Source organism: Castor canadensis, chromosome 12, assembly GCF_047511655.1.
Source record: "Castor canadensis chromosome 12, mCasCan1.hap1v2, whole genome shotgun sequence".
In the NCBI taxonomy this organism is placed as follows: domain Eukaryota; kingdom Metazoa; phylum Chordata; class Mammalia; order Rodentia; family Castoridae; genus Castor; species Castor canadensis.
The window spans coordinates 37651414-37678190 of record NC_133397.1 but is presented as its reverse complement, the minus strand read 5'-3'; the positions used below and the strand labels follow the sequence as shown (position 1 = coordinate 37678190).

The 26777-nt window shown below is 43.2% G+C and overlaps 1 protein-coding gene across 1 annotated transcript; it reads left to right on the top strand.

Annotated features, from left to right (window-relative positions):
- On the top strand, positions 1-25222 carry Abcg5 (ATP binding cassette subfamily G member 5). Its single transcript, XM_020185693.2, has 13 exons — positions 1-296; positions 896-1017; positions 5662-5798; positions 5872-5970; positions 9528-9660; positions 10368-10507; positions 11290-11419; positions 11880-12093; positions 12191-12396; positions 13331-13469; positions 19165-19350; positions 23834-23946; positions 24751-25222. Exons 1-13 carry the CDS (start codon positions 154-156, stop codon positions 24942-24944), a joined length of 1956 nt encoding a protein of 651 aa, XP_020041282.1. The 5' UTR covers positions 1-153; the 3' UTR covers positions 24945-25222.
- Positions 25223-26777: the final 1555 nt, after the last annotated feature.

The window sequence follows — 26777 nt, the reverse complement described above, 5'->3', positions numbered from 1 at the left end:
ATAGTGGCCAAATCCTTGTCCTGTTGCCTCATGAGGGACTCCAGGACTGGGCAAGGAGCAGGCAGGGCATTCTGCCACTGGTTCCTCAGCTGAAGCCACTACAGGGAGGGTCAGTCCACCAGAAAAGCCACCTGCTTCTGCTGCCTGTTGACCATGAGCGAGCTCCGCTTTCTGACCCCAGACAGGGCTGCAGGGCCCCAGGTAAACAGAAGTTCCCAGAGCTCTCTAGAGGAAGGTCCTGCAGCTGACTCAGAGCGGCACAGCCTGAGTGTCCTCCATGTCTCCTACAGCGTCAGGTAAGGCTGAACCCACAACACAAGGCTTGAGTTCAAGTTCCCTCTCTGCTTTTCCTCACTTAAGGCTTGTGTGGGGGCTTTGCCCTCAGTAGAGTGGAGAGAGGAGAGGGGGAAGGGCTGCCACCGGGAAGCCAGGAACCTCCTGACCAGGGCAGGGTTTGAGCATGAAAACCTCACCCTGCTTTTTGCTTGGCTACCTCTTACCTAACCTCCCTGTGGTCCACACCCCTTCCCCAGCCTGTCCAACACCTGCCCTGTGTGGATGGGGAGAGTAGGGGTACTGGGGACACAAGGTAGAATGAAACCTGGTGAGGGAATGCAGGGGCAACCTAAGGTAAAACAGTGTCCTATTCACCATCTTGTAGCCAGGCAGAAATGTGACATTCAGAGCAGCTGCTGGGTGTCACTTTTCATGGGTGGTGGGCAGCCTACAGTCACTGGCCCCTCCAGGATTGCCAGAGAAGGACACAGACTAAAATACAGTTAGGAACCTGTCCAGAGACAACAGAGGTGGAGCAGAGGTGGGGTCAGTGCTGGGGAAGGGTCTGACCCATTCTAGGATTCCACACTGACTTTGCCCTTTGGGATTTCCTTTAAAGCAATCGTGTTGGGCCCTGGTGGGACATCAGATCTTGCCGGCAGCGGCGGAACAGGCAAATCCTCAAGAATGTCTCCCTATGCGTTGAGAGTGGGCAGATGATGTGCATCTTAGGGAGCTCAGGTAAGCGTGGGGCCGTTCTCCACTTCTCATTAAGGGCTCTGACCCCAGAAGGTGTTCGCTTGATTTGAGCGCCCCATTAAAGAAATAAGTTTAAGTTGTAGCAAGAAGGCCACAAGTTTGATTTTCAACTGAAATCCAATGACAGGTGTGACTGTAAACGGAGCTTGGTATTAAGGCGAAGTCTGGAGAAAGATCCTTGAAAGGGAACAAAGTCCTGCCTAACGTATAAGCGAATGCTTTTTGTAGGTTTGTTTGCGATACTGGGGATTAAACGCGGGGTCTGGTGTACGCTAGGCAAGCGCTCTACTGCTGAGCCCCACCCCCATCTCTGTAAGTGAACTCATACTTCCAAGTGTGGAGCGCCCCTGGCACAGTGGCTGGCATACAGAGGTGCCCAGAAAACATAATTTTCCCTGACTGTACCCTGCCTAGAGGAAGGAAAAAGAATGATGTACGAAATGCCCACTTAGTTCCCACTGGTTCTTTTTCATTACGATGGACTTCAGACGTATAATTAAGAATAGGGAATAATATAAAATGTTCACATATTAATATCAGGCCTTACCAAAATTTAATATTGCGCCAGATTTGCTTCAGACCTTTTTTTTTTTTTTTATTTAAGGAATTAACCACTACAGATTGCACTGAGGTCATCCCTGAGCCTAGGCCTCATGACATCCTTCTCTTTTCCAGGGGTAATTACATTTAGCCTGAATTCTGTGTTTGTTTTTCTGTGTCTGCATCAGTCAGTTGCTGTCCCAGGAGTGTATTACCTTTGGTGAGGCAGCTGTCGTGGCTGTGGGCAGTTCCCTGGGAGGGTCGCAGCTGTGCATCTCAGAGCCAGCTTTCCCAAATGCAGAGGAGATGGAGGCACTGGTTCTGAAGAGGGGGGTCTATGTGGCCACCACTGTGTCCACAACACTGGGTTACCCTGGTATCCTAAGGTTAAGGGTTGTAACAAACTGGCAGTTGCTCACAGATCGTTGACATTTACTGCCATTGTCACTTGCATTACTCTTTAACACAGATAGGGAACATAAGTCTGTCGTGAAAAGTAGACATGGCACTGGTTTGGATATGGTCTGAGTGTGCCCCCCCAAGTTCTGTGCTGGAAGCTTGGCCCCCAATGTGGAAATGTTGAGAAATGCTGGAATCTCTGAGAGGTGGGACCTAGGGAAGATGATTTGGCTACGGGGTGCACTGCTCTGGGAAGGGACCAATATTGGTCTTGCAGGACCTCAGTTCCCACCAGCGTGAGTTGCTATAAAGAGTACACTTGGTCCTCAAATTCCTTTGGCTTCCTGTCTTACCATTTAATCTCTTTCTTTTACATGTCATCTCACAATGAAGCCATTTGCCATGTGGTGATGTAGCCAGAAGGCTGTCACCAGAGCTGACCAGATAAGGTCACCCAATTTTGAACTTCAAGCCCCAAAATTGTGAACTAATGAACACCTTTTGTTCACAAAGTACCCAGGCTCAGTTATTTTGTTATAGCAACAGAAAATGGACTAAGACAGCCTCTTTACACCCAAGAAGTTAGATCTATGACCACTCCTCTGCTACAGCAGGTGCACAGCTGGCTGGCAATAGTGTTAAAGATTAAATGAAAAGGAATTCACTGACTGCCTTACTCCATTAGAGCTTCTGTAACAAAATGCTACATGCTGGGTGGCCTATAAGCAACTGAAATTTGTTTCTCACGGTCCCAGAGGATGGGACTGTATAGTGAGAACTGGCTTCCTCAAAACCACCATCTTCTCACCCTAACGTCTCCTGTTTCAAGCCTCTTTTATAAGGGCACTAATCCCACCATGAGGCTGTGCCCCACGATACACCCCACTCCTAACACCGTCGCCTGAGGAACAAACAGAAACACTCAGGCTATACACCTAACTAAAACTATTACACGTTTCTGAAATTCCCTGCCAGTTCTTATTTCCATTTTAAAAACAATTTCTAACTATACACATGTAGCATAACATCCAAGATCATTGTAATTTCCCTTGTGATAAGTATAACATGTTTCTTAAAAATTAAAAAGCTCAGTAATCCCTACCACAGTTCGTTACCTATTCTCCTCATGTGGAATTAGAAGGGTGGTCTGCAGCCCTGGTCTCAGAAGCATACCCCACAGGCCAATGTCATCTCAGCAGGACAGTGGATGGGGCTTTTGATCTGGGGGTGTGGGCTGATGTCTGAAGATATACCTAATCATGGTTTTATGACAATGTCTGTCCTTTATACTGAACACAAATTCACAGAATAAAAGTTCCACAGCAAAAGGGGCTTTGTCTTTTTTCCTGCTGTCCTTAATACCTAGAACAAGGTCAGTCAGATAATAGGTGCTAAATAAGTGTTTGGACAAATGAGTAAATGAGCCTGTGGACTATGCACAGTGTCCTACGAAATGACAGGATTCATCCCAATCAGCAGGGTCTCTCAAATCTTTATTAGTAAGGGAAAGATGACTTACTGTGCAAAGTCTCAGAAGAGCATGGTCTAAAGCAAGCTGGTCTAGAGCCGCCTAACACCTGGGGAAGGCCAATTTACTTGACTCAGAATTTGCTACTGATCAGACTCTGGGCTGAGTGCTTCCTTGCAGATTATTAAGTTATAAATTAAATCTGTCCTATTAGAAAAATCATCTCAAAGTCGTGGCTCTATTATCTTTGAGGGCATTCGCCATTTTTGTGTTTAACTTTTCTATTACAGTCCAACCTTCCTTTCCCCAATGACTATACAGATAAGTGTACTCATATTCTTTTTGGATGAACTTTTATCATCTTTCTGGTTTCCTTACTGAAGAACTAATACATGTTTGACAAATGTTTAAAAGAACAAATTGTTTATTTCTATGCAAAATTTTATTTATTTCTTTATTATGGTGCAGGGAGTACATTGTGACATTTACAAAAGTTCTTACAATATATCAAATGTGTCATAGTTGAATTCACCACCTCCATCAATGCAAAAAATTTTTTAAGTACCCCAAATTTAATGGCTTAAAACAATAAAAAATATCATTAATTATATTTCATGGTTTCTCTGGGTCAGAATCCTGAACTTAACTACTACTTTGTTAGGTAGTTCTGTCTTGGTTTTCCACAAAGCTGTGGTCCGATGTCAATTGGAGCTATCATAATCTGAAGGCTCGAGTGGGGTGATCATGGACATCCAAGGTAGCCTTTCCTCACGTGAGGTGGCAAGTCGGAGCTCTGCAGTTGCTCAGTGAGAATATGAGACATGAAAAGGCCCGGGGGACCCGAAGGATGCCCCACAGGAGGCTGAGAAGCAGCAGCCACACTGTGAGATCTACGAGGACGTGGTGGTAAAGCCTAGGGAGAGACATCTGAGAGTCAGGAAGCAGCAGCAGATGCTCCACAGGGGCCACCCCTCCCACGGACATTCGTCCACTGGATTTGGAAACAAGAACGTAGCCCTGATCTCCCTGAGGGGGGAGAGCTTGATAGAGGGATGGTCAAGATATTTAGATGTTCTGTCAGAGATTAGATCCAGAAATGTAGGGCCAGGGAGATTCTGGGGGAGCCACAGAGAGGCCAAGGATCATGGCTGGGAAGTCACAGAGCACATTGTGAACGACAACCCCCATGTCACATTTGGTGTCTTTGTGATCAATCTCCCCTCACCTCGACCTGAATATGCTGGGCTAATTCTGAGTCTTGTCAGTCAAGGATTAGGAAAGGAGTGGAACGCTGCAGGAGTTTGCTCCTCTTTGAATTCCTCATAGTAGGCTAGCAGAGTGTCTCAAGTGGTAGAGCACCTGCCTAGCAAGTGTGACGCCCCGAGTTCAAACCCAGGTACAGCAAAAAAAAAAAAAAAGGAACCCTTCATAGCAATAGCAGCTTCTTTTTTGGGGATTTTTATTTATTTATTTTTATTGTTGTGCTAGGTAGGGGTACATTGTGGCATTTGCAAAAGTTCTTACAATATATCAAATATATCATACTTGAGTTCACCCCTCAGTCATTCTTCTGTATCCCCTCCCCACCCCCCATTCCTGGAACAGTTTCAGCTGGTCTCATTTTCCATTTACATACATGTGTACACAGTACTTGCAGCTTCTTTAAAATACCTGAACAGAAGATCTTGCTTCTGGTCCTACAGAAGCCATCCCAGGCTGGGTAGAAATCTCTTGCTCTTCTCACCTACATTCAGGTAACATTGGACAGGGGGCCACAAAAGAAATTCAAGTGTCCCGAGAGCCAAGCGTTTTCAACAGCCCTGAGTTTTCTTTTATTCAGATCCTGTATTTTTTCATTTCAACACCAAATAGTTTTTAAAGCAAATCAGCAGGCAAAACACCTTCAGTCTTGGATTCCAGTGCTACCACCATGTCAAGAGTGGCCTCTCCAGGGACATCAGAGATACTTTCTTGCTGCCAAATCCCGCCGGCACTGCTCTGTGTGTGGTTTGGTCTCGCTGCACCATTTGATACTGTTGTCAGGCGTGCCCCCTTCTCACTCATTTGTACCAAACCAGACCCACTCATTTGTGCCTAGAGTTTGGTCCAGGAGGTTAGAGAACAAGTCAGGGGCCCACTGCAAGGTCACTGCCTCTACACAGGGTCTGGGAAAGCTCCTTCATTGTGGCTTCTCCAGAGCCTTGTCTTGTCGCCCCCAGGCTCGGGGAAAACCACGCTGCTGGATGCCATCTCCGGGAGGCTGCAGCGCACGGGGACCCTGGCCGGGGAGGTGTGCGTGAACGGCCGCAAGCTGCACCGGGACCAGTTCCAGGACTGCTTCTCCTACGTCCTGCAGGTGGGTGAGTCCCCAGCCTGACTCGGCCCGTTGCCCCGACTTGGGGCGACGCTGACGCCCCCCTCTCCCGCAGAGTGACACCTTTCTGAGCAACCTCACCGTGCGCGAGACGCTGCGCTACACGGCGATGCTGGCCATCCGCCACAGCTCTGCGGACTTCTTCCAGAAGAAGGTGGGTGTCCCCGGCGCTGAGGTTAGGGCTGCTCCTCAGGTGACAAGCCCCAGAGGCTCACCAAGTCCGGGTGGTTCTGCACCCTCTCTGCCCTTTACTTTTTGCTGTCACCCCTGTTTTCTGCTCCACCTTGCCTTTTTGAACATCTGAAGTGTAACTAATCTGACCTGAGATATGCTGAGCTGCATTTCAGACAGTGTGAAAGATCTCATTCGGACTTTTAACAAATATTGATGACAAGTTGAAATAATATTTTGACTACAAATAATATTAAAATTAATTTCATGTTTCTTTTTACTTTTAAAATTTTTGGCTGCTAAAATATTCCCATTGTGTGTGTGGCTTGCACTCTATTAGTTGTTACTATTCTGCAGTAGGGCTGTTTTTGGGTTTTGTTGTTTTTTGCTGTACTAAGGTTTGAACTCAGGACCTTCACCTTGAGCCACTCCACCAGTCCTTTTTTGGGATGGGTTTCTTCAAGTTAGAATCTCATGAGTTATTTGCCTGGGCTGGCTTCAAGCTGCCATCTTCCTGATCGCTGCCTCCTGAGTAGCTAGGATGACAGGCATGAGCCACAGGCACCCAGCAGGGCTGTTTGAACAGACATTTTCCCCACTGATTCTTCTCAACTTCCCTTAACACATCTTGACTAGGCCTCCTCCAGACTGAACTAAGTTAACGAAGGAACAAACTATTGAATTGACAACTCTTCCAAGGTCCCAGTGTGTTTCTTAAGTGCACCGATTTTGGAACTAGCTGCAGGTAAACCCCTCCAGACCTTCCCTGGAAACATTGCTCAGTTCTGTCTGGACTATGAAGGCCTGGGAGCACCAGAAAACAATGACAGGTAGATGTGCCACCTGCAGAGGCACAGCTCCCTGGAAAGCAGGCTTGTTTGTTTTGATCCTCTTGGTGAGTACGCAGCCCGTTTGAGAATCCTGTACAACTCTGGGGGGAGTGGAGCAGATCTCACTCTAAAGGTGTCTTAGTGAGGTCCTGGGTTCTCACAAATCTCTCAGAGTAATGCCTGACTCTGTTTCTTCCCTCCCTGGAGGTTGTCTTTGAGTGCTCAGTGGTACAGCAATTCCTCCTCTTTCACTAGGTTATGCTGGGCTCTGGCATCTGGCTGGTTCACACACAGTATGTCACTTCCTTTGAACATCAACCTTGTGAGGGAGGCACTGTTTTCATCTTGCAGAACAAGAAACTGACACCCAACCAGTTAGCTCGGGCAACTTGGAATGACAGAGCTGGGACAGGAACTCAGGTCTTCTATCTCTGCCATGCTTCTGAGACCCTGCATGGTCTGCTAGACAACACCAGAGCTCAGCCCTTCTGGGCTCAGTGTGCACAGGCATGTTCACGTAGCTTAGTGGCCCTGACCATGAGTGGCAGGTGACAAGCCAGGCCACCCAGCCCCTCTGTAGCAGTCTGCTTGCTTTAGCATTTCACTCTCTAAAATGGGCTAGAAGTAAACCCGATTTTTTTGTTTGTTTTTGCTTTTGTTTTGTTTTGTTTACTGTGCTCCTGGGGATCTAACCCAGGGCCTGCACATGATAGGCAAGTGCTCTGCCACCAAGCTATGCCTCCAGCCTCACACTGGTATTTGTGTGGGAGAAATGAAGTCATGAAAAGTCTTCTGAGTTGGTGATCCATTTATATTACACACCTGATCAAGAGAATCTGAGAAAGCCATTTGCATCGATAATTCAGCAATGGGCACCATGAAATCGACTTATGGCAAATTTGCCCCCTAGCGGCTGGTCCCTCTGCCTGGCACAGGCAGCCCTGAAATGTCTGCCAAGGTTGACAGCACCCTGCCTGACCATTCTTTCTGAGAAAATCCAATCCAGAGCGTATGGAATCCTGATGAAGTAGCTAAGGGAGAAAGAAGTGCTAGTGATAAAGGAGATGGCCAGCAGATCTGCTCTGTCTTCAGAAGAACCTGGAGTAAGGTGTGCCTGCTGGGCTGTCATCAGAGTCGTGTTTCCTGGTCCACCTGAGAGCCCAGATGATTCTGCCCTGAGTTTCAGCTCTGTCCTTTGCTAAAGGCAGGACCTGGGTCAAGTTATAGATCCCTCTGAGAATCTATTTTCCCTTCTATAATAAATAGAATAACAATGCAGCTTTCCTGTGGTAGATGTGAGGAATAAATCAGACTGTGTGAAGGTCAAGAGCATAGAGAGGTCACAGAGTATAAAACTCCATTATTCTGTTTCCAACAGAGCTTGGAAAACATGGAAGACGCTTCCTGCAGGAACATGTATCATCAGAGACAGATCAAATAATTATGTCTTCTGTCCATCCCTTAAAAGCCAGGAGGGGCTAGATTACTCCTTTCCTGATTACACAGACATGAAAGGAGGCCCAGAAACCTGCCCTGGCTGGTGAGCACACAAACCTGACCACGTCAAACAAAGCTCAGTTCTAGGACCCTTCTTGAGGAGACCCTTCTTTTCTCCAGATCTTGTCATACTAGCTTATTGATGTATTCTTACTGTCTCTTTATTCCTTTGTACCTATTTCAGATATGTCCCTTCTTTTGGCCTAAGCTTCATCTACACTGAGGATCCTGTCTCCTCTGAAATTTCATAAATCATCTTCTGGTTTTTGCCATTCTAGTGTGTTCTGTTTTTTTCAATGCAATGTGCTTGTTTCTTTTTTCACTGTAAAAGGAACACAACTTCATTTGGGGTGGACAGGAACAAAATCATTAGCATATAGTTATTCTCAGTCTCCTGTTTGTTTCCCCCAAGGCTTCCTGCAGAAGGGAGAATCGATAAGGAGAGGGCTAGGAGTAGAGATTTTCCAACTGCTCTCTGGAGACTGGAGAGCTGAGGAAGGAAAGTGGGAAAAGGAGGAAAAGGCCAAATTTCTTGATTAGAAAGTCAGTGACAACTTTCTGGCTGTTATTGGTAAGGGAAGTAGAGGATGAGGAAAAAGGACAGGGGCAGATGTAAGTAGAGGAAAGTGGAAAGGGGAATTTTAAGTAGTGTGCCTGGGGATTATAACTCTTTTAAAGAGAGTCAAAATCCTTACGGAGATTCATATAATGATTGGAATTATTTTTAATTACTTTTGGTAGCTGGATTATATTTCTTTGATGCAAAACCACACTGAGATTGAACCATATGGAATTCTAAGACTCGTTTTGTTGGGTTACAAAGGGGAAACTGGGATCAGTTCAAACCAAACTGAAATTTAAAGCACATAAAACATTTATTATAATAAAGTTACAAAACCCATGCACTTACAAAAAGTAAGCTATGTTGTACTTTGCCTTTTTGGGGGATTTTTCTATTTGGGCTGGACTGGCTGTGCCCGTCCAGGTGAATTTCCCTGAAGGAAGTACAAGCATTTTTGTTGCTCAGAGGACTTAAAACAATACATTCATGCTTTTTATTTGAATCTGACACAAGTATTACATGGTGATTTAAACCAAATTGGATTTGATCACCCCAAGGTGTGGTGAGTCTGTAGTGGCTGCACACTCTGGGGAGGTGTGGCCTCTCCTGGGCTCTCTCCAGCCCATGCTCTGGGCTTTGTGTTCCCTGCAGGTGGAGATGGTCATGGCAGAGCTGAGTCTGAGCCATGTGGCAGATCGAATGATTGGCAACTATTATCTGGGAGGAATTTCCAGTGGCGAGCGGCGCCGGGTCTCCATTGCAGCCCAGCTCCTCCAGGACCCCAGTAAGTAGGATGCAGACCTGCTATTGGCAGCAGCCTGGGCATCCACCATGTGTCTGCAGGTGGGGTGATGGGGATGGAACCCAGAGCCACGCACATGCTGGCAAGCCTCACCCTTGTATACTTTCTTTACTGTGGCACACTATGTTCTTCTAATGGTACTTGGTTACTAGAAGGCAAATAAGAGAAATGTTCTTAAAAGCTCTTGTCACTTCTGGGGTAGAAGTGAGCTACAGTTAAATCCTCTAAAGAACTCAAAAGCCTACCCCTCCTCAGACCTTGTTTCATTTCTTGGCCAGCAATGACCCTGTTACTGCTGGAAAGTGCTGCAGATGTGAAATGGAGTAAGGACTTTCTAGCTAGTCTTTGCTCAGCCTTTTCCAAACAACTTTGTGCCTGCCTGCCTGCCTGCCAGCCCTTGTTCTGTCAGTGTCCCCTGGATGGAGCCTAAACAGTCCACAGTACCAACCAAGTTAAGAGACCAGATCTGGTTGCTGTCCTGTCCCCAGATGTGCTCTAGAGCTGGGAGTTGGACCCACCAGTCCTTTTTCCTGGGCTCAGGCCAAAAGCCAGTTTGCATGCAGCTACTTCTCCTCACCCACTGTTGGATGGGGTGGGATGGCTCAGTAAAGGACTGGTCAAAATTCTGAGTGTTAAGCACAGAGCTCTCTGAGCAGTGGCTCAACCATCGGCTCCCTCTTCACTGGCAGAGGTCATGATGTTTGATGAGCCGACCACAGGCCTGGACTGCATGACTGCGAATCAGATCATTGTCCTCCTGACACAGTTGGCTCGCAAGGGCCGCATTGTGATCCTCACTATCCACCAGCCCCGTTCTGAGCTATTCCAGGTAAAGGGGTGCCTCTTGTCCTGCTCAACTCAAGGTGGGAATATGACGTGTTGAGCTGGGAATATGGAGTGGCGGGGAAGGTAAAGATGTGTACTCAGCAAGCAACGGTCCTGATTTGGGAAGGGTAAAGGATGAAGCTCACTCCTTTCAGCAGCTACCATGTGCCAAACGCTTTCTATCCAGTAGCTCATTTAGTCCACATGACAACCCCGAGGCTGGCATCAGCATATCCACTTGACAGAGGAGAACAGCAAAGCTTACTGACTCAAAATACAGCCAATATCACACAGTCAGTAAAAAGCTAGCATTGACATTCATGGTCCAGTTGGCCTCAAAGGCTGAGTTTTCCCACAAAATTGTACAGACTTCTTTAAAAAAAAACACACATTTGATCCTCCCAGTATCCTTTCAGTTTTACTAAACAAATAGTTTTACTATTTGCTTTCTATGAGAATCTGAGATTTCAAACACAAACAACAAACAGAACATCCGGGGTGGCCCGAAGTCACTCTCTGTGTGGCATAGCTGGATCCTAAACCCATGCCCAGTAGCTCTTCTCTGCCTCAGATGTGACACTGGGGCTCAGGACGGATACCGCATGGTCCACAGAGGTAACCCCAGCTGGTAAGTAGAGGGACACATTTTGCATTTCTCCAATGGACCCATGGAAAACAATGATGCGTGGCCAGGTAATCAAAGGTCTGACTGACTGCTTGGAAATGTATTTCCCATGAGGACATGGTGACCTGACTGCCCACTAACATCTTCTACTGTCTGATCAGCACTTTGACAAAATTGCCATCTTGTCCTACGGAGAGTTGGTCTTCTGCGGTACTCCGGTGGAAATGCTGGATTTCTTCCATGGCTGTGGCTACCCTTGTCCTGAACATTCCAACCCTTTTGACTTCTATAGTAAGTTTTTCTTCCACATTCCCTACCGTAAATGTTTTTTAGTCTTTCTTACCTCAGATTTCTGTCTGGATGACACCAGTGAGTTTTGTTTTGGCTTTTGTTTTGGTGTCTTTTACTTTTCAATTTGTGAATCAATTAACTTGCCATCAATGACCTATCAGAACGAGATGGGGGCTCGCTCTCAAACAGATTGGTACACTCCTACTTTGTGAGAAAAATATAAGCTGAGCTTCTGGATTCTCCCACAGTCCCAGTGGGATTTCCATGGCTTTGCTGTGTAACTTTGAGATACTCTGATTTATAGGTGGACATCAACAACGGGTATTATTTTGGTGGGATGAGGTATCACGGCTAGTACTGAATGACGAAACATAAATTATCATCCATTGTGTATATATATATATATATATATATGCACATTTAAAAACAAATGGATCATTTTGGGGGGAAATAATTTTAGTGGACTTAACGTCAGTGGACACCCAAAACAAAGAACGGGAAATAGAAACCTACAAGCGAGTCCAGATGCTTGAATCTGCCTTCAAAGAATCAGCAATCTGTCAAAAAACTTTGGAGAATATTGAAAGAACAAAACACCTGAAGACATTACCCATGATTCCTTTCAAAACTAAAGACCCTCCTGGAGCTCTCTGTAAACTGGGTGTCCTCTTGAGGTAAGAGCTTTGAAACCTGAGTGAAGCCCGTTTTAGGTCTTTAGACATTCACCAATATGACAGAAAAGGAATTAAAATAGGGCTGTTTGATTTTCAGGAGAGTGATGAGAAACTTACTAAGAAATAAGCAGGCAGTGATTATGCGTCTAGTTCAGAATCTGATCATGGGTTTGTTCGTCATTTTCTACCTTCTGCGGCTCCAGAACCAGACACTAAATGGTGCTGTCCAGGACCGCGTGGGTCTGCTGTACCAGTTTGTGGGTGCCACCCCATACACAGGCATGCTCAATGCTGTGAATCTGTGTAAGTTCCTGTGCGGGGGAGGTGTGCCTCTTTCTCCCAAACATCTCCCTGCTCTTTTAGCTGTCACCTTACAAAGGTCCACCATTATAAGGGTATTTCTCTGAGCAAAGCCTGACCCCTGTAGACTTTCTGTCTGGGGAAAGATAACTACTGAATTATGAATACTTTAGTGTGAATTTAGCTAGCCAGGTGGATCTCACTGAAAGTCTAAAGATCCAGGGAAATACAAAGTTCTGAGGTGATAGTGGTGTAGTGTCTGGGGAGTTTTGCACAAGATCATCCTTGGTAGCTCATCTTGGCCATTAAGATGTACAGTTCATGGGGACCCAGCTTTGCACCACAGTTAATTTATTTATTTTTTTTTTGGAGACTATTTTAAAATAGCCAGTACCTCATTTTCAAACTCAGTAAGAATCCAGAAGAAACACTTAACTGCCTGTTGTGATAGCTCACATGGGAAAGTGGATGGTAAAGAGATTCCCAAAATGCAACCCTAAATTCAGGGACAAGAGAGAAAGACAATGCAAAATTGGTCCTAGATGGGGACAAGGGGTAATGGTAAGCCCCTGCATTTCTGGCCCTCATTTCTGAGGCCCTGCATGAAATGCAGGCTGCCGTGGGAGCCAACATCTTACACAGAAAGAGGACAAAGTGCCTCAAGTCACCCATTCGTGCTCCCTTCACATGTGCTTTTCTTGAGTTGGTGGCAACCCCCACTTTAGAGAGAAGTAAATAAATTGTGGTAGTGTAGATTTCTGGGGTGGGGACTATTTATTGTCCTGTGGATGGCAGGTCCCCTCTTTCCATGACTAGGACACCTGTCCAGCTCATCTTCACTATCCAGCCCTGACACACCTAAAGTTCAGCTTGGGCTAGCCTTCCATCCCTCAGCTGCGTGGTGACTGTCTGTTTTGGAACCTGCCTTCCATGCCAGTTCCTGTGCTTCGAGCTGTCAGCGACCAGGAGAGTCAGGACGGCCTGTACCAGAAGTGGCAGATGCTGCTGGCCTATGCACTGCATGTCCTCCCCTTCAGCATCATTGCCACTGTGCTTTGCACCAGCGTGAGCTACTGGTAAGAGCTCCAGGACATTCAGTTTACCTGGGCCAGGTCTCCCATGGGTCACAGAGGGCCTGTGGAATGTGTGGAGAGAGAACTCCATAGCGACCATGTTCTCTACTCTGAAGGATCTTTCTTTCTGCACTTTGCCTATCAGTCGGTGCTGGGGTTTGAACTCAGGGTTTTCACCTTGAGCCACTCCACCAGCCCTTTTTATTTGATGGGTGTTTTTGAGATAGGGTCTTGCAAACTGTTTACCCAGGCTGTCTTTGAACCACATCCTCCTGATCTCTGCCTCTTAGAGTAGCTAGGATTACAGGTGTGAGCCACCAGTGCCCGGCATGTTGTCTCTCTTTTTTTTTTTTCTCCTTTTATTTTATTGTTCTTACATTTACTTATATGTATATACGTTGTTTGTGCCACCTCCCTGCCCCCCCCATGTTGTGTCTTTTATTATAAATAACATAACCTAATTAGCCAGGTGCCAGTGACTTACACCTGTAAACCTAGCTACTTGGGAAGCTGAGATCAGGAGGATTGAGGCCAGCCTGGGAAAGCAGTTCACGAGACCCCCATCTTCAAAATAACCACAGCAAAATGGACTGGAGGTGTGGCTTAAATGGTGGAGTACCTGCCTTGTAAGCGTGAAGTTTTGAGTTCAAAATCCAACTCCCCCTCAAAAAAAATTAAGGAAATAACTGGGCTTCATGGGACCTGAGAGCAAGTGAGCAAGATTACAGATGCCAGGGAAGAGCGTGTCTTATATTCCCTACTGGGCCTGGGCCAGAGAAGAGGGCTGTGGAGGAGCTGAGTGCTAGGTGCAGGGGCAATGTTCCCAGGCTGTGGTAAATGAGTTGAGCAGCCCCCCTACCTGAGGCTTCACCGATGGACCTGGGACATTGCAGCTTGGGTGTGGTGAGGGGACTGAGGAATGAAAAGGTAGTAAGAGAAGGGCACTGGGAACCACGAGCCATCCCTGATGTTGGGCTTTTGACTGATGGCACCTTTTTATTTCTTAGGACTTCATAAAGAGATAAGTCCAAGAATGTGCAGAGTTAGGATATTTTCAGCATTTGTTGTCCTGGGGAGATTACTCCTCCCGGATCCCTGCGACTCTGCCTTAGGAAAATGTGGAGGAGATGCCATTCTCTGACTCCGTTAGTGGAAAGGTGCCCAGCTCATTGGCCCAAGACAGAACTTCAGGCAGTTCTGGAGACCTGGTCTCTCTTCTCTGCCTAGATTCAAATGCAGGTGCTCCTAACATGGTGACTGTAAAGTCCCAGGATATGCAGTACAAACTGCAAGGTAAATGAGGCATGTTAGCATAAGCGCTCAGAGTAAGTCTGAAGGCACTGGTGCGGGCTCTTAGAAGATGGCTTTACTCAGAGGATGACATGGGCAAGACCACGTGAATGCCAACAGGAGGGTGGACTTTCAACCAAGAGCAATGGCAGGGACCACATGGCTTTCCTGCTGGCACTGACAAAGCCTCCTCGTGCTCTGACACTCAGAAACATGGATCTCTGAGCAGGGTCATAAACCACATGCCTAGCTGGTTCAGGTTGAATGGATTCAGGGAAAAAAGCATATCCTACGTGCTCTAGGAGCAAATTTTAAAAATTTAACAATTTTTGAGTGAAACAAGGGTGCAAGAAAATTGAAGACTGTTAGTTTTGAATTTTGCTATTCAACAGGACCCATGGACCACAGTGTCAGCATTATGTTAAGGTTTGTTCATATGCAGACTCTCACTGATTTTGAAGACTTTACAGTATTTGAGATGCTGACCAGGAGAAAGAATTTGCTCCAGAGGACTTGAGAAAGTGACAATTTGAAGTGGTTGAATGTAAGCATCTGTCATGACTACTTTTGATAAAAAGTTAGACTTGAAAAGGCAGAAGCATTCTCAGTGGCAATACAACTGTTGGCCATGTAGGAAATACTTTAGTGACAAGAAATATGTTTTGAATGCCTACTAGGTGCTTGCCACAGTGGCAGGTGCCACAGGGGACTCAAAGGGGAGTGAAGTGTATGCTGCCAAGCTTGTAATTCTAAAATCTAAACATTTCAGAAAGCCAAGTGTGCTTTGGCAAGTCTTAGCTGCAGAAAGAGCCTGACTGGAACTGACGTGGGGCTCTTCTTACATGTTCCACATGAATACTCTGTTCAGCAAAAATATTAATCTGCTTGATTACGGAGGCGGGGAGGACCACAGAGCCCACTGCATAAGTGGCCTACCTTCCCAAACTGGTCAATGTCCACATTCGAAACTGCATCTGACCCTAAAGTATTTCAGACACTGAGCTGTGGACATAAACACAACTCCAAATGACTTTAATTCAAGATTAGTCTTATAAAGCAGCACAAACAGCATGGTGCTGCACCTGCTAAGACACTGAGCAATGGCTTTACGTCAGGCACCGCTAACTATAAATGCATCAATTCATGCAATCCTGGAAAACATTTTATGAGGGTGGTACTCATTCTTATTTGTCGATGAGGAAACTGAGGCACAGGTGGGGTTCCTGTCTCACATATGTTATCTTAATTAATTACGGAGGAGACCATAAGTCCATTGGGCTTATTTGGAGAATAATTTGAGGAATGAGCGACATTTCAATGAAAAGAAAACGGAGAAGAGCTGAGTGCTGGAGGCTCATACCAGTAATCCTAGCTACGCAGGAGGCAGAGATCAGGAGGATTGCAGTTTGAAGCCAGCCCAGGCAAATAGTTAACAAGACCCTATGTTGACAATATTTAATACAAAAAAGGGCTGGTGCAGTGGCTCAAGGTGTAGGCCCTGAGTTCAAACCCTAGTACTGCAAAGAGAAAGGGAGAAGAAAGAGCAAAGCCAAAGGTTCAGAAGTAAACACATGTAAGATCTTCGAAGGCAAAGAGTTCAGTTGCACTGTGAGTAATGAAGGACTGGAAGTAGTAGAAACTGAAACTGAAAATCTTGGAGTCTGGTAGAAGCACTGGCTGCCAGGCATATGGAGCTGGGGAATATTTGTGGACTAGAGGAGAGGAATTTGCACTAGGGAGCTGGCCCCTCTGTGTTGGGTTCTAAGGGTAAATCTGGTGTTTCTTTCACAGCAGACTGGACTTAGGCCAGAGATGTTGGGTGCCCTTTGTAGCCACCTATAGGAAAAAGGGCCCACAATGAAGAGAGTAGCAGTGGCAATACAACAGGAGAATCTTTGGGCTGGGGATGCAGCTCAGTGGTAGAGAGCTTGCCTAACAACTCTGGGTGGTGGGGCGGGGTGAGGTGGCAGAGGGAGGGAAGAAAAGGTGGTGGTGGAGGATGAAATCACTTTGAGATGCTGGGAAATGAGGAACCAAATGAACTCAGAAACCAAATAGATTTGTTGGAGTAAAGAAAAGTCATAGTTGATGCTTGAGTCTTCAGCCTGAGGGGATGGAAGGATAAAAGCATTCTTATCAGGTTTTCCAGGGAAGAGAGTGGACTTGGTTTTGAACAGATTGCATGGGATGCAATAAAAACATTCAACTAGATGCTAATCTGGACTGCAGGTGTCCCTCAAACAGTAAAATGCCTGTTTTGCCTTGCAAGCATGAATTCCTGAGTTCAAACCCCAGTCCCACCGATAGAGAGAGAGAGAGAGAGAGAGAGAGAGAAGTGGGGGAGGTAGGGAGAGAAAGGTCTATCTGAGGTCTAAGTGATAAGCAAGAAAAGCAAAGAAAAAGTCAGTGGAGTAAGTAAAGACCTTGGAGTGAATTCTACAAGGAATGGCATTGGAAGAGTGAGGAAGCAGTCTAAGTGCAAAACCTAAGACAGGCCCATTTGGAGGATGGGAATTAAGACAGAAAACTGATGAAAGAAGCAAAGAGGTGTCAGGCAGGTGGAAGGAGCAGCAGCACTGGGCAGCAGAGGATGAGGGATGAAGGTATGGTATTGAAGAGGCTAGGTCATTGGGCTCTTCCAGGAGAGCTTCTGTAGAGTGATGGGGGTAGGAGTCAGGTTTATAGGGAATCAGAATGAGATAGAGGAAGTAGATGCTGTTTGGGGAAGTGAGGTGGTATAGGGTAGGATGAAGAGGGGCAGTTGCTTCAGACTCAAAGGATAGTTGTCTTGTGCTGTGGTAAATAAGATCATCAAAACCATTAGGGGGCTGGGTGGGTGTAGCTCAGAGGTATAGTGCTTACCTAGCATGCCAAATGCTCTGAATTCTAGCCCCAACACTGCAAAACAAAAACAAAAACAAAACAAACAAAAAAAACTTAGATTGTAAATAGATGAAAATACAGCCAAAATTGGCTAAGTCACAGATCAAAGTTTCAGTGTAGACTAAGGTAGGGGCAGGGAAATCAGAATATAGGATCACCCCAAAGATGGGGTGGGAAAAGAAGTATGGGTGGGAAGAGAGAATGAAAATAGCAAGAAATTCATAAAATGGGAGGGGAGTTTCCCTATCCAGCACTGAGGAGAGACTGAAATTGGGGAAAATGTAGTGTAAAGCAGAGGTTTTACATCAGCCATGATGAGACATGCCATTGGAACTTACGACGTGAAGAGGAAATCTTATGGGCTCCTGGGGCCAGCTGAGGCAAAGTGGCAGACTGGATCCAATTAGTACAGCATATGCTCCATTCAACACACGTTGCAGTGAGAGAGCAGGGTTCCCAGAGGGGACGACTGCTAAGGTAAAGAATGGCTGAAGCCAGCAAGGATCTGAGGCAGGGAGGGTTGGGAAAAGAGGGAACAGGAGGCCATGATTAAAAAGGGTATTTTCATAATCTGAACTCTTGGAAGTTGAAGTTTTGAGTACTTTTGAAGTCTAAGGCTTGCTGAGTGGTTGAGATTAGGTAGATGGAGCCACTGAACAGAGATCAGCTAACTAGGAGACATTTATATGGATGGCTATTATGAAAGTTAAAGATTAAGAAAAATGGTGGAGAGGAAGTGTGATCCTGTCAAAGTTGCAAGATTTTAAAAATAGAAGGGAATTAATAGTCATAATTGGAACAAAAGGAAAGGAGGGTGGCTTTGGAGAGTGGCAGGAAAGAGTGACTATGAGACACACCAAGGTAGTTCCTTACTCTACAAATGGAATAAATAAGAACAATGTATAATGGTCATTTAAATCATGCTATTCACCTGTGAGACATAATTTGGTGAAAGGAAAGATGCATAGATATAGGGTAGCTTTATATATATATATATATATATATAAGGAAATGAAGGTCAAATCAAGGGAGGGGTTGTTGAATCAAGGATGGAATGGAATTGGGGGCAGTAATCTGATAGAGGATGAAGTTGGGAAGGGGTGTTCAAGCTGGAAATAACCCTGCAGAACATGAATGTGGTTCAGGGAAAGAGGGCTGAGAGGCATATTGGTTTTAGGATAGGAGAGGTCAGAGGAAAAGCATGATTGTTTAGGAAGAGGCCTAAGTAGCCCTATTTGGTGCAGCTAGTTGTGACTGTTGTCTAAGTAATGTGATATTTTGCTATGAGAGCTGAGGGAGCTGTCACAAGCAAGTCACACTGAGGTGAAGCCAGTGGAAGAAACTATGGCAATAAAAGGTCTCAAATGCAGGCTGTGTTCCCAAAAGATCTTACAAAGGGAGTATGGCTTGCCCAGCTAATTCCTCCCACCACCCACCAAGGGTTTATTCACAGAAAGCAAGTATGGTATTTTTTTTTTAACGAGTAGCACTGGGAGAGGAAACTAAAGCCCTTCTGTTTGTCTAGGACACTGGGCTTATACCCTGAGATTGCCAGATTTGGATATTTCTCTGCTGCTCTTTTGGCCCCCCACTTAATTGGTGAATTTGTAACTCTTGTGATACTTGGTATGGTTCAAAACCCAAATGTAGCCAACAGTGTAATGGCTCTGCTGATCTCTGCTGGACTGCTTGTTGGATCTGGATTAGTCAGGTAAGATATATATATATATATATATATATATATATATATATATATATATATATATATATATATATATATGGATTGTTGCTTTGATTATTAATGATCATCTGATAGCACTTGCTATAAAGGAATTCCAGAGGAGAGCTACGTGATGTTGCTTAGTTATGACCTTGTCTGGAGTACTTACACTGCTTGCTAATCATTATTGCTGTAGACTTTGAACTGCTCACCATCTGTTCAATAAGATGTCTTTTTATTAGGTATTAGAAAATGCAAGGTGAGTGTATTATTGATATGACTCACATGTAATAAGCCACTAAAACAAGAGAGAGAAAATCAATCGGGATGCTCCAGAAAAAATTACAGCCAAATTACAGGCTAACCAGTGTGCATATCAGTTCATTTCTGACCTGGCACTATTGAGTCTCGGTTCCAGTTCTCAATTCTCAGTTATTTTTGAGAATTAAAACTGGTCAGATAAGAAAAGATCCTGCAAGATAAAAGACTGCTCAAGAAAGTATCAGGACATAGGTCATATCCCAAATGTTAACAGTAATTATCTCTGGGTGCTATTTTAATTTTTCTTCAATTTTTCTATATTTTATACATTTTCTATAATGGCATCATTTTAGAACCAAGAAAACACACACACACACACACACACACACACACACACACACACACACTTTTTTTTTTTTTTTTAAAGCAGCATCAGAAGGGGTATAAAAGTTTAAACAGGTAAAGATGATTCCAGGCAGGTGATACACGTGGGACCTAGTAAGTAAATTATCGGTTCCTTAGGAACCTTGAAGAAAGCTTTGTTTCTCTGACACAAGAATCAAACAAAAAATGAGTGAGCATATGTACGTATATTTATGTGTAGTGTTTAACTCTCAGAGAAATCCATTTGCAAGTAAGAAAAGTAAGCCCAGACTTGAATTTGCTTAAGACCACTACCATGAAGTCGCCCTTGTCCTGTGTGGCTTCCTGGAGGGCTGACCCCTGAGTCAGAACTTCCTGTGGCACATGACCATGAGCAAGTCACTTTCTATCTAAATTAGTTTCCTCGTTTATAAAATGGAGGTTCTTATATTGGCTGCACCTACCTCAAGAGATAATTAACATCATCACAGCACTTGAAGAATAATGAACTATATAAAGGTGAGATGTTGTCAAGCAAAGGGAGCTAGGTTTTGATCAGGGATATTTGTTACATTATATTGTATTTGTCTCTGCTGCTTAAGTGGATTGTTAGCACCTCTGAAAAATGCACAAATCAAATCATCCCCAGAATACAGAATCAAACGAGCAAGGTAAACCCAAACTTGGGCATCATATTCTTTTTTATATTATTTGATTTTTAGGAAAAGACAATCATTTGTTCTTAAAAGGGAAGGCCTCACTAACAAAACTAAATGTTCTTGGGTCCTTCGCAAAATCTCCACATCCACATCCCAAGGCTTCACTCCACTTTGTTTTTTTTTATTGGCAGTACTGGGGTTTGAACTCAGGGCCTCATGCTTGCAAAGCAGGTGCTCTACCACTTGAGCCATGCCCTAGCCCTTCTTGCTTTTAGGAATTTTTGAACTAGGGTCTCACATTTATGCCCAGGTCAGGCTGGGCTGTGATCCTATTCATGCTTCCTGTGTAACTGGGGTGACAGGCACATGCCACTGTGCCCAACTTTTATTTGTTGAGATGAGATTTTGAGAAATTTTACCCAGGGTGGCCTTGAACCCTGATCCTCCCAACCACTGCCTCCCAGGCCGTTAAGATTACAGGTGTGAGCCACCGTGCCCAGCTCCACTCCACTCTTAAAGGTCACCTCAACCTCCAATCACTCCAATCACAGATTGTCAGTCTGACAATCAGGCCACACTGAACAATCTGCAGCATTCGTACTCCTGGCTCTGTCTACTCTTAAAAACAAATGGAAATAACTTTGCTGTTCCTTCTACTTTAATAATGCAAGTTCTTTGGGATAAAAATGCAACGCACACAATATAGAAATGTGTGAGGAAGAAAGTAAAAGTTATGCGAAGTATCAGAACTCAGAATTAAATTATGTTGCATATCTTGTAGATTTTAATAAAAATGAGATACTATCATATAAGATAAGAAGTATGCATACTTTCTTCCCATTTGATAACATCACTTTGACAGTCCATGTCAATAAATTTAGAGTTATGGTTCCTTACTCTTAAACGCACTCCAAGGAGTTCTGTGACAGTCTGGCTCTTCTGTGGCTTTCACTTCTAGTCTCCCACTGCCACCAGCGCAAAGTGTACCCATTGGGCTCCAGTAGAGGAGTGCTCTCTGTAAGCCCCCCACCCTTTTTTAATTGCCCATCATGTGCCACCTCATGTCACAGCCTTCAACAGTGAACAGATGACCAACCACTTGAGGGTAGGAGCTCTGTTGCATTTATTGTTAGTCTTTCTCCATGGGGAATTAAAACCCTGCAGAATAAAAGACTGCTCAAAAAGAATTAACCTAGAAGGTAACACCCACGCACAGGAAATCAATGTGAGTCAACTCACTGTATAGCTCTCCTTATCTCAACCAGCAAAAACCCTTGTTCCTTCCTATTATTGCTTATACTCTCTCTACAACAAAATTAGAGATAAGGGCAAAATAGTTTCTGCTGGGTATTGGGGGGGGGAGAGGAAGGGGGCGGAGTGGGTGGTAAGGGAGGGGGTGGGGGCAGGGGGGAGAAATGAACCAAGCCTTGTATGTACATATGAATAATAAAAGAAAAAGAAAAAAAAAAAAAGAAAAACAAACAAACAAACAAAAAAAGAAAGTATAAGGACTTAAAGGACATATACCAATTTTAACAGTAATTTAACAGTAATTATCTCTGGATGGCCAGCCTGTGGCCTTGATCTGATTAGGTTTGCAAAAATTATTTGTCAAATGGAGTGAATAAATTAATGACTCTCCTTGGATTGCCTGCACACTGAATCAGGCACCAAATTGTGTTGGTTTCCTTTTTCTACATCAAGGCACAAATGCATGTAAAACATTTATTTTGTGCTTAGCCTGGTGTGGTGCAGGGAGAGAAGGATGCACATGGTTCCTACCTCAACCAAGCAGTATGCTAGCCAGCTGGGCAGCCCACCTCTTGTGCCATCATCCTATTCCATGCCTTTGCCACCTTATACTTTGCCTTAGCCTGGTCCCCACCCCCCATCCCTGCTTTCTGAAAAACTGTTATTAATCTCTCCTTATTTTGATTCAGTCTACTTGCTGATGCTGGACTAATTTTCTTAATGATTTTAACATGACTTTCTCAGGGTCATTCAATGTCAACTCACTTCAAGGTCCTGAAACAGTTGTTTCCAGCTGTCTTTGTGAACTCACCTCCCTTGCTCCCACTTCAACTCCACTGTAGCCTTTCAGGTCCATTCAACCCCATATGCCTGTGCTCAGACCATCTCTGCCTTCCTCAAATGTCCTTTCTCTTTGTCAAGTCCGTCCCATATTCCTACTAGTCTTTTTCAGTTAACAGCCTCTCAATGTGATTCATTCATTTGTGCCTTCAAAAACTGCAGTAACTCAAAGTCTTGGGCTTGGGGGTTATTTGAAGATAAGAAAGACCATAAATACAAATATAAAATGTACTGATCATGTGGGTCTGGTTTTTAATACTCTCTTAGCACAAATAGGTCACTACTGTGTGTTTTTATAGTCCTAAGGATATATATTCTATGCCCACAACTACATTGTGAGTTCTTTAGGGATAGGATTCTTAAAAAAAAAATTCCTAAAGCACTTAGAACTAGAGTCTTGCAAATAGAAGGCATTTAACCTATATTTTGTGACCAAGAGAAACCAAGAAGGACCAAGAAGGCACAAGGTCAGAACAGTTTCTCCTGAAACAGACTGGAGAGGAGCCATGCTCCATTTTCACAATGGGTGTCTGCTTGCTCCTTCCACCTTCTCCCCCTGTATTCTAGTTTAGTTCTCACTTCACACACAAACACCTTCAAATTTCTGTTTAGTCACAACTATCTTCCTCTATAACATGTACTGGGTGTATATTTTCTTGTATGTTTATATAAATATGCTTACCAAAAAAACCTAGACACCAAACGATCATGAGTGGACTACTTAAGTCTCTACAACAGTGGACTGCCAAGCTGTGATTAAAAATTACAAAGTGCTACATTTACCAAGTTGGAAGAAAGTCTGAGACAGATGCTTGGGAGCAAAAGAGCAGTTAGGAAAGGGGATGAAGAGTCAAATTCCATTTATGTAAAACTTTTATACACACAACTATGTTATGTATATCATCAAACTGTTAATAAGCTATTTCTGGGCAATGGGATTTCTTTATATTTTTCCAGTATTAATTGAAGATTTTTATAGTGAATAGAGTTTTTATTAATAGAGATAGAAAATTATATTTATGTCAGAAAACATAAAATAAGGATGGCCTTTCTATATTTACTATAGTCTATTGAATTTTATCTTTTTTCTTTTTTTTAAGAAACATAAAAGAAATGCCCTTACCTTTTAAAATCTTCAGTTATTTTACATTCCAAAAATATTGCTGTGAGATTCTTATAGTCAATGAATTCTACGGACTGAATTTTACTTGTGGTAAGTATTCTATTTTGAAATATTATTTTTACATATTACTCTGAGTAAGCAACTTCTTGAGGGAAATACATTTGTGAAATAAATGTATTTTTATAATAAATTGATTTAAAACTTTGTTTTTAAATAAAGTCCAACACTTTTTCTGATTTTTAAAATAAAGGAAGATAAGCAGTGGTCAGGTTAGTCCCCTGTCAAAGGTCAAGAGCTTAAGGTCACTTCAATGTTAATAGAAAGTGGCAGGCCTTATGTACACTGAGGTAAATTCTAGTATGTTCTAGATAGAAAACACTGAAGCAGGCTAAAGTAGCTTCTTGTTCCCTGAAATAAACATAGAATATATCTAAGTAAAGCTATTTTTTATGGAACATGATAAAGTCCCCATGGTTACTGGAAATTCCAGGCTCACTTTGAAGACAACTAAAGAACATGGTAACATTTAGTGGTTGTTTTAAATATTTTTAGGTGATATATCAATAACTTTAGGATATTAGGTGATATATCAGTAACTTTAGAATATTTATATTTTTAGGATATAAGTAATCATCATTTTTATCAGGAATAGGGTAATGAATCTATATTCAAAATAGAAGCAAACTCTTTCCATCTTCAAATGAAGCTAAGTCCCAAAATTCTCACTCATTTCCTCTAATTACGGATTCCAGGCTGTCTGAAATGTCATGTGTCCTTCATGAAGAAGGATATTTAGGCAGAGGGCTAAGCGCTTGGTGAGCATTAGGTAAATATTTGTTGATTAAATAAGCTGAAATGTACCATAGCTGACATTGCTAATCTTTTCCTTGGCAGGCAGCTCGAATGATTCTGTGACAAATCATCCACTGTGTGCTATCACTCAAGGGATTCAATACATTGAGGAAACCTGCCCAGGTGCAACATCCAGATTTGCAACAAACTTTCTCATTTTATATGCATTTATCCCACTTCTTGTCATCTTAGGAATAGTGGTTTTTAAAGTAAGGGATTATCTCATTAGCAGATAGTAAAGAACATTGCTGGGAAAATGGAACTTAAGCTATTAGATACACACGAATGACTGCTTTGAATGTCTGAAATAAGAATTTCTTTTTTGATGGGAAATGTCAAGTCTTTTAAACCCTAAGACTCCATTTGTGAAACTTGGATCTACACAGGGCTTGAATGCATTGGAAATGGTTCTCAGTACCTTGCTATTGTAGCTTGTGGAGAATGGGGTATTTGGAAATTGTGCCCTAGCTGGTCTAAGAATGTAAATAACAATTCATAAACCTATGGGAGACTAGTGTGACTGTTTGTTTTCTTTATTTTTGACATAGAAAAATAAGTCAATTAAAAATGTTTAAATTTGATAAAGAATTTGGTAAAAAAGAAAATGTTTGAATAATTACTGACTAGAAGTAACAGAAAAAAAAGAGCTATGGGTGTAATTGAAGCAAAGCATTAGTCAGAATTGGGTAAGAAAGCTTCAGCTATCATTTAAAACTCATGTTTATGTGCACTTGTCCAAGTGAGAAGTCTGGGTAAACGTGCAGAATAGCTGTTATTTAAACTTCACACAGAAAAAATGCTCAGCTGACACATTTCCACCAAAAACAGCATTACACTGTGGAAACTCATGCTCTTGGATTGTACAGAGAAAGGAACATCCATCAAAACAAACACAGATACAGGTATTATGTATTTCCAGGGATGAAATGATGGGTATAGGTTATTATAAATGGATTCTCTACTAAATGACTGATTATCTTTCTGATTGATCTTCAAATAATTCATGAATAAGTCTGAAATAAAACTGTCTCAATGTTACCATGGTAACTTGGGGTGAGAATATCAGAGAGACTCCATGAACTTGTTCAGTTACTGTGACCTAACTTGTAAAGAATGATAAATTACAGCTCTTGAAATGTCTCACACTATAGTAGAAAGATCATTTCATTAAGGAAATCACAGTAAAATTCTATTACTTAGAACAGTATTTAAGGATCTGAAGACGGTGGTAAATTACCAGAATAGTATTGTCAATTTTTATAAAAGGTCTATGACACTGCTGATTATGGTATAATAGTTATATAATGCTTTACAGATTATATATGTCACATACATTATAGACAGTTCTTGAGATGATAATCTATTAAAGTAGTTCAAAGAGAGTCCCACAGGAATCTCTTTTGAAATCACAGATTTCAACTTACTAAAGATATGGGTGTACAAGGTAAGTGAAAACGTTTTCTACTATTCATATGCAGATGAATTTCATTCCAGCTCAGAAACATTTGGGAAATTGACATTGCACGTGACTTCAACCTATTAAGTGTTAGTGATAGTATCCTAGAAAAACACAAAGGCTTTCAACATGTGACAGTTTGTGTCTCAAGTAAAAAATGGACAGTGATGTGTAAGAAAATAAAATTATATAATAAACATTCCCATTATTGTTGTGGAACAGGCTGTTTCTTCCCACCAAGTCAGTGATGTTTCTGAGATCATCAGTTCTCTCTGATTTGAAGAGAGCTGTTTCACATGCTGAAAATTCTGTTCTCGAGAGTGTTAGGACTGTAAGTGAGGCAAATAGCGCGTACAGTCCTGTTTAATCTCAATGATCAGATAGCTTGCTGTCCACCCAGATAAGACGGGTGGGTGTTCTTGGAATTTATAAATGTCCTTTTTGAAGCTGGGTGCGCAGCACATTAGGGTCAATGTATTATATATGTGGAAATGGAAGAACAAGAATAAATAACTTTCTTGATCAATGACAGTAATCTTCTTTAGTCAAAACTGAACTTGGCTGGCAGGTACACAAATCTTAGAGGATTGGGAAGGCTTCTTAAAGTTTCTAT